The 10,715-nt window shown below is 63.8% G+C and overlaps 2 protein-coding genes across 10 annotated transcripts; one reads left to right on the top strand and one right to left on the bottom strand.

Annotated features, from left to right (window-relative positions):
• The first annotated feature begins 1,641 nt into the window (after positions 1-1,641).
• On the top strand, positions 1,642-6,248 carry SHE (Src homology 2 domain containing E). Its single transcript, XM_082298443.1, has 6 exons — positions 1,642-2,630; positions 3,256-3,382; positions 4,188-4,496; positions 4,982-5,132; positions 5,237-5,356; positions 5,754-6,248. The coding sequence occupies exons 1-6, from the start codon at positions 2,247-2,249 to the stop codon at positions 5,938-5,940; spliced, it is 1,278 nt and encodes a 425-aa protein (XP_082154569.1). The 5' UTR covers positions 1,642-2,246; the 3' UTR covers positions 5,941-6,248.
• Positions 6,249-6,898: 650 nt separating this feature from the next.
• On the bottom strand, positions 6,899-10,307 carry IL6R (interleukin 6 receptor). 9 transcript variants are annotated; one of them, XM_082298659.1, is made up of 10 exons: positions 10,174-10,307; positions 9,230-9,475; positions 9,026-9,149; positions 8,488-8,672; positions 8,246-8,406; positions 8,026-8,170; positions 7,898-7,941; positions 7,692-7,770; positions 7,493-7,601; positions 6,899-7,409 (listed from the first exon to the last, which is right to left on the bottom strand). In XM_082298659.1, the coding sequence occupies exons 1-10, from the start codon at positions 10,271-10,273 to the stop codon at positions 7,220-7,222; spliced, it is 1,383 nt and encodes a 460-aa protein (XP_082154785.1). In that variant the 5' UTR covers positions 10,274-10,307; the 3' UTR covers positions 6,899-7,219. The 9 variants fall into 9 exon arrangements, with proteins under 9 accessions (XP_082154785.1, XP_082154784.1, XP_082154783.1 ...); XM_082298658.1 differs by having other exon boundaries at positions 9,026-9,167; XM_082298657.1 differs by having other exon boundaries at positions 8,246-8,409; positions 9,026-9,167.
• Positions 10,308-10,715: the final 408 nt, after the last annotated feature.

Below are 10,715 nucleotides of genomic sequence, written 5' to 3' on the forward strand. Positions count from 1 at the left end.
GTCCTCCAGCCCAGACCAGCACCTGTCGGGGTTCTGGGTCTTCTCCAACCCTGTTCCTAGAACCTGGGGCTGGGGGGGCAGAGGTAGCTGCACTCAGCTCCCACCTGCTGGGTAGTGGGTTAAGTCGGTTAATGAAGGTTTAAAACACTTGTGGGGCTTTCTCTTCGGTGAAGCAGGGGCTGCTCTGCTGAGCCCAGTGATGGGGTTGGGTTGGGATTGGGTACTCCAAGTTGGTTGGGAGAGCTCATGGCACACACTCCCAAATCATGGCAGCTTTACAGTAAGGCTGGGATGAGCAGGGGAGTTGAAGAGGGCCCTGCAGGACACTCCGTCACTGGAATGCTGACCTGGCAAGCGTCGAGGCTGAAAGTGCAGCAGGAGCAGGTGTCTAGCAGGCCATCTGCCAGTCCTGTCTATTCACACCTGCCCCAGCGAGGACCCATCCCACTCTGAGCCAGGCTTGGCTTTCACTGCCTCCATACTGGCTCAGGGAAGCAGGTGTGTGGTGCTGTCACCACTGCCAAAGGTTCTCCCAAAGCATTCCTCTGCGGGAGCTGGCAGAGAACAAGGATGGGGGAAGACTTCCCGAAGGAGACACGTGGAACATTGGTGCGAACACCACTGCAGCACAAAGCCACCAAGACAGTGCTGCCTGCGTGCATGTCCTATTGAGGCCCCATAAAAATTGAGGGGGACTGAAATCTGCCAAGGAGAGAAAAGGAACCAGCACTCGAGTTTACTCGTGAGGAAGTGCAGTTTTCCTAGGCCTCAAAAAGGCAAAGCTGAAGCCAGCTTCAGTTCAGTTCGGGCACCAGCCTACCAGTGGCATCACACCACTGCAAAGGCACATCCTGCCCAGCAGCACCAGCAAGGAAACTGCCATCACTTCCTATAGCGCTGCCAGCACCCAGCACCTCCCCCTGTAGACAAGAGGAGCCCGTATTCTGCCACAGACTCCCATCCTGGGGGCTATGGGAGCAATTTTGCCATAAAGCCCTCCCCTCTTCCCATGCAGTTGCAAAGGGGGAAGGTTTGCTGTTGTAAGGGCCCCCCGGCACAGCAGCCCGACAGGAAGCCGAATCACCGGGCTCAGCCGGGCTTTTCCGGCAAGGTGACAGCACGGCCAGACGTAGAACTTGGCCGGTGTGGTGTGAGGCACGGCCGTGGCGGCAGAGAGGGCACTGGCTGCACACAGTCAGTGCCTGTGCCCGGTCAGGCTGTGCCCAGGGGGCTGCACACGGGGGGGCTGTGCACAGTCCCCATCCACAGGGAGCATACAGTTCATGTCCAGGCTCATCCTTAGGGTCCATGCCCAGAGTCTGTGGAGGGGGCCCACGCACGCAGGTCTGTGCTGTCCTTGTAGTCTCTCCCCGGGGTCCACACGCAGAGTCCGTCTGTGGGATCCATGTGCACGGTCGTCTCATCAGCCGGGCAGGGTCATGAGGTCTCTCAGCCCCACCGCGACGGGACTCCCACCGCGGCTCCCGTGTCTTCCCACGGCTCCCCGGCCCGCCGGGGCCGCGGCTGCCTGCCCGGCTGCTGCCGCGCCGTTCCCCGGGGCCGCCCCCTCCGGATCTGGGCGGGGAGCGCCGGCCCTGCCAACCCCTCCGGCCCCTCCGGCCCCGGCCCGGCCCGTCCCGGTCCGTCCCGTCCCGCCACCGCCGCATGGGGCCCCCCGGGCCGGCCTGACGCCCCGCCGAAGCTCCGCTGCCCCCGGAGACGGGTCCCGCCGAGGAGCCGCGACGGGACCCCCCGGCTGCCCGTTCCCGGCCGGGCCCTCCGGAGCACGGAGAGACCCCCCCGGGCCCCGTCCCCAGGGGCAGCGGACCCCTGGAACCTCCCTGGGACTGCCCTGGCCGGGCTCCTCCGACACCCGGCGAGATCCCCCGACTCAACCCATTGCTGGAGCAGATACCCCGGCCCGCCCCGAGACCCTTCCCCGGGGCAAGGGACCTCCGAGGGCACGCGGTTCCTTGCCCGGGCCCCAGGAGCCGGCACCCCTGGGGACCCTCCAGCTGTCCCCGCCGGGGCGAAGGACGCCTGGAGCCCCCCACGAAGGCCCCGGTCCCCCGGCCCGCATCCCCCTTCCCGGGCTGGCCCCAGTCCGCAGAGGATCCCGTTTCCGGGGCTGGGGGCAGCCCGGCTGCCCAGGGCCCCCCGGCTGAGTCGACCCTGAGCCGGCGGGGCAGCCGTGGGGTGTCGAGGAGCCCCGGGGGGGCTGCGGCACCCTGCGTCTCCCCAGCTCCATGGCGGCCAAGTGGTTCAAGGAGTTCCCATCCAACCTGAAGACGGTTTCAGAGAGAGCTCGGCCGGGAAGCGGGAGCCTTGGGAAGAGCCGCAAGAATTCAACCGCTGAGCTGGGGGGCTACCGGGCGGCTGGGGGGGGCAAGGAGGGGGGCAGCCGGCTGTCACGGGACAACCTGCAGGGTCTACTCCAGGTCGCCACCGGGAAGATGCGGAAGAATTCCCGAGTGGAGGGGGGCACAGCGGAGGGACCTCCCAAAACCTACATCAACCGCCTCATCAAGGTGGAGGCTCCCGAGAAGAACGGGAAGGGGCACCCAGGACCCCTGCCTGCCTGCCTGCCTGCCCCCGAGCAGGACAAGGGGAAGCCCCCCAAGACAGAGACGGTAAGGCAGGGACCGGGAGCCGGGAGCCGGGAGCGGAGGGGGAGATGTGAGGAGCGCGAAGCACTGGCAGCTTTAACTGCTTTGGTCTCCGTCTCATTAGCCTGGCTGACTTAGTCCTTTTATCCTGCCCGGCTCCACTGTCTTTAAATTCCTTCAAAGCTGCCTTCATCCCAACTGCCCTTCATCACCCGTGTGGGGGTGGGGGGGGTCGTCGGGCATCCTCATCATGGCCCGTGTGTCCCATGCCAGCCTGACCTCAGAGCTCAGCTGCTGGTTAAACAAAGGCTGATGTAAAGCTTTTCTGGGAAGCTGGACTTTCACCCCTGCACAGCCTTGGGAGGACTGGGAGCCAGTCAGGGGGGTTGCTGTCTCCCAGAAGGGTCCCAGAGCTCCCCCCAGGTTCTCTCCCACCATTGAGGTACACAGGAATGGTCTGGGCTGCCCTCACCCAACGGTGCCACTGGGGGTGCATCCTCTGGGCTTGTGGCATGGCTCCATTTACCCCAGATAAGCTGCCATCATTCTCTGGGGACCCCAGTGTCCCTGTTCCCTGCCTGGCTCTCTGCCACCTCTGCTGGGACCCCTGCCAGCCCCCTGAAGCCAGCGATGCCTATTCTCTGCTCAGGTCATCATCCTGGAGGATTACGCAGACCCTTACGACGCCAAACGAACCAAGGGGCAGCGGGATGCTGAGCGCCTGGGGGAGAACGATGGGTACATGGAGCCCTATGATGCCCAGCAGATGATCACAGGTATGTGCCACGTTGAGCCATGCCACAGCACCGCAGCTGGCACCGCTCCCCAGCCGGGAGTCTGTGGCTGCCCTTGGAGCCACAAGGTGCGGGAGGCTCCGGGAACAGGAAAGCTGCTTGCCGCTTCCTGCGGCTGCGCAGGGCCAGATAAGGAGTGGGAGCAAGGCCAGACACTGACCTGTGCTGGCCGGCCCCTTGCCCGTTGCCATGACCTGCTGCCATCATCCAACGGGCACATGTGGCCAGTGCAAAGTCCTCAATGCCCCCCAGTCATCCCAGGGTACCACCCCCCAAGAGTTCCCCATGGCCCTGCCCCCCAGCCAGCGACACCCTTGCTGGCGTGGCGACTGTCCAGCTGGCCACAACAACAGGAACTGACTGGGCCGGAAGCTGGAAATAAAAGATTTGCTGCTGATGTTTTTTTCCGTGCGGGGCAGGCCAGGCTGTTAAGCAAAGACTGGCGCCGTGGGGAGAAGCAGGGGGCTGGGAGGGGCGAGCCCTGGGGTGGCCTCCCGTGCAGCTGAGCTCCAGCTTGGGGTGTAGCATCCTGCTGCCATGGAGCCCAGCTGGCCCCACTGGCGTGGGTCTGTGCCTGTGGCGCCAGCAGCCTCAGGGCTGGACAGCAGACCAGGCGCCGTGAGGATGGGCCCCTTCCTGCTCCAGCTCCACCCAAGCGGGCTCCCAGTGGGGCGTTGCTGGCGTGGAATCCCCAGTGCACATCCCTCGCTGAGGGTTGGTAGTGGGAGTGGGGTGTCTCAGGGGACACACAGACACATCCCTGACCCACCATCCCTCTTCCCCACAGAAATCCGTCGTCGTGGCTCCAAGGACCCCCTGGTCAAAGCCATCCTGCTGCTGGATGGTCCTGGAGAGCCTGGGGAAGGCGGTGCCAAATTAGATCTTGCCAAGCGGCTGGGAGCCAAGGAGGTGGCAGGGAAGGGGCCACAGCTCTACGACACCCCTTATGAGCCTGGGGAGGGGGTGGCTGGAGGGACCCCAGAGCGCAGGGTGAGGGCTGGTGATGGGCGCCTGCCTGAGAATGACGAGCGCCCAGCAGGGGAATACGAGCAGCCCTGGGAGTGGAAGAAGGAGCAGATTGTCAAAGCACTGTCAGGTAGGGGACAGGGACAGGATGGGAATGAGGATGGGGGGAGGGACAGGCATGGGTTGGGAATGAGGATGGGGGGAGGGACAGGCATGGGTTGGGAATGGGGATGGCAACTGAGACAGGGATGGGGACAGACTTTCTAGCAGGGCTTTTCACAAGAGGACAAGATGCAATGGTTTTTAACTGTAAGGGGCACTTTAGATTAGATACAAGAAGTTTCTTGGGCTGAAAGTGGCAAGGCACTGGCACAGGTTGCCCAGAGAGGTGGTGCCTGCCAGGTCAAGTTGGATGGGGCTCTGAACAACTTGATGTAGCTGAAGATGTCTCTTTTCATGATGGGGTGTTGAACCAGATGGGGACAGGCACGTGGTTGGAGAAGGGGATGGGACTCGTGCTGTGGAAAGTGCTGGGGCTGGAGGCAGGGATGGAGCTAGGGATGGGGATTGAAAGTGAAGGTGGGGCTTTGGGGGCTCACATCTCGTCCCTCCCAGTCCAGTTTGAGGGCTCGGAGCGTCCTAAAGAGGAGACGCTGCGGCAGCATCTACGCCAGAAGAGCTGGACCCCCAAGATGCTGAAGCCGGCGGGCACCGAGCACAGCGAGGGGGAGAGGGTGGACCCTGCCCTGGCACTGGAGAAGCAGCCGTGAGTTGCGAGGCCGATCCACGTGTGGGGAACGGGGCGAGGAGGGATGGAGTGCCCACTGTTCTGCTACGGCTCAGCGTCCCCTGCCTGTGTCCCCCCCCCAGCTGGTACCACGGGGCCATCACGCGGGCCGAGGCCGAGAGCCGGCTTCAGACGTGCCGGGAGGCCGGCTACCTGGTGCGCACCAGCGAGACTGGCAGCGGCAAGTACTCCATCGCACTCAAGTGAGTGTCGGGGTGGCCACAGAATAGGGGGATCCCTGCCCCGGGGGGGGTCTCACCCTGGGGAGATGGGGCGAATCCCCGCCCTGGGGCGATGCTGCGGCAGGAGTCCCCCCCTGGCTGTTCACATCAAAGCCCAGATCCCGAGGGATGGCACCCCCCGATCCACGGGAGGACCCAGGCATCCTGGTGTGGAGCTGGGGCGGAGGGAGGGGGGTACGGCGTGTCCCCCTCCCCGGCACATTGTCGGGAGCGCCAGTGGCGTTTCCTTCCTGAGGAAGTGCAGCCCCTGGAGCCGAAACAATCAGAGCGGGACGGGAACAAACAGGGGTGGATACGGCCGCGGGGCAGGCGGGCGCCGGGGGGCTGGCGGCAACACTGATGCCTGCTGGCCGCCCAGGACCAGCCAGGGCTGCGTCCACATCATCGTGGCCCAGACCAAGGACAACAAGTACACGCTCAGCCAGGCCAGCGGCGTCTTCGCCAGCATCCCTGAAGTTGTGCACTACTACTCCACTGAGAAGCTGCCCTTCAAGGGAGCTGAGCACATGGCCCTGCTGCACCCCGTCCACTGCAAGCTGCATTAGCGTCTACTGATGCCCCCGCTCCGCCGAGTGGCCTGCGACCCCCACCCCTGTGGCATGAGACAGGGTGTGGCCACAGCGATGGGCACGTGCCACGGGAAGGGTCCAGTGAGAACCCCTTTATCGTGTCCCCAGTCCCGAAGGGACCCCACTCCTGGGTCCAGCAAGGCTGTCACCCTTTTGCTGAGACAAATCCTGATCACCCTGTGCTGGAACCGACTTGTCACAGGGCTGCCCAGGTGCCCGAAGTGGGGGCATGCAGTGAGACTGGGACCTGTAATGATCTAGTAAAATAAACTTGTTGGCTGAGAGGGAGCAGTGGTCCTGGGGGCCTGGGACGGGGCTTGTGCTGGCAGGAGTCACCACAGTTTTGGGGGCCAGGGGTACCGGCACTTCCCCACCAGTGTATCTGCATCCTGCCAGTCTTTTTATAGCAGGGGGCCAGCAGAAGGGAAGGGGAACACCGTCCCCAGGGTGCCTGAGCACCCTCTCCCCTTGTCCTGTGGTTTCCTGCCCAGGTGCAGCTGCAGCTCCCCAGGGTGTTGCATAACCCAGCATGGGGTGGGCAGTGCATGACACAGGAGGCATGGCCTGGGGGTGCAGGGCATGGGGTTTGTGGCATGAAGGGGTGCACAGCACACGGGGTACAGCCTGGGAGGCACCAGTGAAACAGGGAGCATGGGGAACATGGGGGGAGCACAGTTAGGGGGCACAACAAGGGAGAGGGTGAATGAAGTGGGGGTGCAGCCCCCCAAACTGTAGCCACTCCCAGGCAAAGGGGGGGCTGCAGCAACCCCTCTGTTACCCTGCTCCCAGCACCCATTCCAGTATAAATCCAAAGCATTTATTTGAGCAACATTGTCCGGTTTCCCCAACATGTGCTTTAAAAAGGAGCCCCGAGGGGGCTGGAGCAGAGGTATAGGGCTGATCCAGCCAGGCCCTCCCTCCCTCCCCAACCCCCATGGCACTGTAGGGACCAGGCCCTTCCCTGCGGGACCCCCAAACCCGGCCCCGGGCCAGCTCCCATGCTCTGGTGCAGCCGTGCTTCCAGCGCTGTCACTCCCAGCCATCCCAGCTTGGACACGGTGCTGAAGGTAGGACCCAGATGGGGGCCCTTCCCAGCTGCTTCTCCATGGGGGGCTGGCACTGATTCCCCTCCTCAGAGGCTGGTCCCAGCCACAGAGCCACCGGATAGTGGGGGGGAACTGCTCCTAGAGCCACATCACAGCCCTGGGACCCCCCATCCAACCCCCAAGAACCTACCAGTGTATTTAGCCCCTGGCTACTGCCCTGAGGAGGAATAATCTGAGTGAGTGATGTGGAGCATTCCAGGGGCTGAGGGGGAAGAGTGTGAGAGCAGAGGGGTGTCATTGAGTGTGGGCAGGGGGAGGCCTAGGGGGACCAGCATGTGCTGCCCCTCGCCCTCCGGCTTGGTCCTCTCCTGTCCATTTGTCCACCACATCTGCCTGTACCTGCAGGGGAGGAGAGCGGCTCCAGGTCAGGGGGGGACAGACAGAGCCCCCCAGACCAGCCCCCCGGCACTCACCACACTCACCTCACCACGATGCCGACAAACAGGGCAATGCCAAGGAGCAGACTCCCCCCAGTCACCAGGAAGGCATAGGGGGATGCCACAGGATGGGTGCTGGGCTCCATGACAGAGCCTGACACAGAGAGAATGGCTGGGCTCAGTATGAGGATAAGGGAGCTGGGTGTCCCAGCCCCCCACTCCCAACCCAGGAACCCTTCCTCACCACCAGCACTGTTAGCATGGTCCTCCCCGAAGAGCTCGGGGGGCAGTGTCACCCCATAGGTGCCATCTTCCATGGGGAGCTGCAAAAGGTGGGGGGGCACAATGGGACAGGTCAGCCCCCATGCCCTGGTGTCCCCTTGTCCCACACGGGGACAGGACACTCATTCAGGAGTGCGTGATGCTTCCCAGGGCTGAGACCATTGTTACCTGTGAGCTGAAAGGCTCCATCTCAGAGGTGAGGTCCCTAGGGTCTGCACAATGAGGGGGGAGTATGAGACTGGGAGATCCCATGCTCAGCCCCCAGTCAGTCTCAGGGCCCCATGTTTCCCTCCTACCTGTCCAAGGGGTACCCACAGCCTCCTGGCTCCACTCGCTCCATGCACCATGGCCGAACTCATCCTTCGCCCTCACCTGCACCACATGCCTCGTCCCATGCCATGCATCACGAATGTCGAGCCATGTTGTTGTCACCTGATCCACCTGGAGGGGACACAGGGCTGGGGACAGTCTGGCCAGGCACAAGCAACAGCTCCATGCCAGCAAGCAGGGTCTCACCTCCATGAAGGCTGGGGCAGGCTCAGGGCGGTAGCGGACCTGGAAGCGGAGCCAGTAGAAACGGGGGTCCCAGGATGAGGGGTAGGACCAGTTTACCCGCAGCCGCTGCGGCGCCTTCTCCAGTGCCTCCACCGTCACATTGATGGGGGGGTCTGGCTTCACTGCTGGGGAAGGGGGGGCACTCAGGGCCTGGCACTGCACCCTCAGCCACCCCAGCCCCCAGCAACAGGGGCAGCACTCACGGACACCGCTGAGGGTGATGATCTTGTCTTTGCCAGCTGAGCCACCAGCACTGTTGCTGACGCACGTGGACACCACAAGGTGTTTGGTGTCATCGGTGCCAGGTGGCACTTTCACCCGGCAACTGAACTTCCGTGCCTTGGAGAAGTAGCGGCACCGCTGCTCTGTGCCATTCTCAGCCACGAACCTGTGAGGTCACAGCTCAGGGAGGGCTGCAGCATGCTCTAGGCATGGGGCAGCTGTGGGGGACATGTTCTATGCTGTGGGGACCCCAGCAGTGTCAGGCAATGGGTCTGTGGGGAGGGATACATTCTGTGCCATGGGGTCCCAGGCAGCACTGGGGAAAGAGGCCATGGGGAAGAAACATATCCCATGCTGTGGACTCCCACCCACCAGTAGCTGCTAGGGAAAGGGTCTGCAGGGAGGGAAGCATGCTGAGCCATGGAGTCCCAGACGGCACCAGAGAAAGGGTCCATGGAGAGGGACATGTTCTGTCCTACTGCGGTCCCAGCCCGTGGTGGACGCAGTGACAGCACTCACCTCCGCTTCACCCAGAGCATCGCCCGTGTCCCTGGGGATGGCCTCTCCTGCTGTGGCCACTCACACAAGATATCCTTGTCGTGGCTCCGCCGGTAGCAGGAGACCTGGGGAGTTTCAGGGGGCTCTGCAAGGCAGGGAGGTGCTGTGGGACAGGGGCCATCACAGGCAATGCTGCCAGGGACATCCCCCCCAGCGTGGACCCACCTGCCACCAGCAGACGCAGGGAGCGCAGCAGGTGGCTCCCCACAGAGCAGCTGTAGCGCCCGGAGTCCTCGTAGCGCAGCCGTCGCAGGAGCAGCATGTTACCCTCCGCCAGCCACCGTGCCCAGCCCCCTGCTGACCCCTGCTCCTCCACTTGCCACAACACCGTGGCATTCGCAGGCACCTTGTCCTGGCAGGTTAACGTGATGTTGGCTCCCAGGCGGCCCAGCACCGTGTCCCGCGACGGTCCTGGAGGGACAAGAGGGGACTGGGTGATGAAGACGAGACCCCAGGCCCAGTGGGTGTCCCTGGAGAAGGAAGGCACCCCATCATCTGCTCCCCATGTCCAGTGACTGCTGGGGGTCAGGGCACTGAGCTGGAGAGTGGCAGTGGTTCCTCAGTGGGGTACTGGACCCCTGGCACTGCAATAGGAATGGGCACCAGAACACTCGGTGGGCTGTGTATTGAGAGCGTAGCTCAGGGAAGGTGGCAGACTGGGACTGGTGGTCCCGGGAGTCCCTGGGTGGGGGTCCAGTGCCAGAGGGGTTAAGCGGCTGCACTGGTTGGCAGCCCGGGTCAGGCCTGGGCAGCGCTCCCGGCTCCCTCCAAAGGTCAACGACCAGCGTGAACCTGCTGTTCCCTTTGGCTCCTGCTGCTGGGAAGGCATCCAACACCCAGCCAGCACCCGGGACACAGCACTCAGTACCCAGCACAGAGCACCCAGCACCCGACACCCATCCAGCACCCCGGACGCAGCACCCCAGCCCCGGCCCCCACCCCCTCGGTACTCCCAGCGGTGTCCCGTACCCCCACCGGCTCAGCTCCTTCGGGGCAGGCAGGGAACCGCGTATGTCCCCTCCCCGTGCCCGGATCCACGAGGCCCAGGTACCGGGAGAGGCTCAGGGCCACCCGCCTCTCCCTCCCTGCCCGGTGCCGGTGGCACTCACCGGTGGGGCCGCAGGGCCGCCCGGCGGCGGCGAGCTGGAGGAGGAGGAGGCGGAGGAGGAGGAGGAGGCCAAGGAGAAGCGGCGGCGGCGGCCGCGCCATGCGCCCGTCCCGGCTGCGAAAACACCGGCGGCGGCCGCGGTTGTGAAACCGGGCGGGGGGCGGGGCGGCACGTGCGCGGCGGGCGGGGCCAGCCCACACCGGCCCCCAGCTCCCGGACCCCTTCCGTGCCCAGCCCGGCTGCCCCGGACACAGCACACGGCAGAAGCTGCTCAGAACATTATTTTCTTCTCTTTTTTTTAATTTAAAAAAAAAAAAAAAAAAAAAGCTTGTTTGGGGTTTTTTTCCTCAGGAACCGTAAAAGGATACAATTCCACCAGACAGAAACGCGTCATAAATTATCCACCCCGATCCGCGTCCCCTCCACCGAAATAACCCCCCAAAACCCCCCAGATGCCCTCCAGCCCTCGCCGACACCCGTCTTAACAAGCTCCTCTTTGGTATCGCGTCCCTGGGAGCCCAACAGCCCCAGAGACTCGCCGGG

The sequence above is a fragment of the Coloeus monedula genome, assembly GCF_965178545.1.
Source record: "Coloeus monedula genome assembly, chromosome: 29".
In the NCBI taxonomy this organism is placed as follows: Eukaryota; Metazoa; Chordata; class Aves; order Passeriformes; family Corvidae; genus Coloeus; species Coloeus monedula.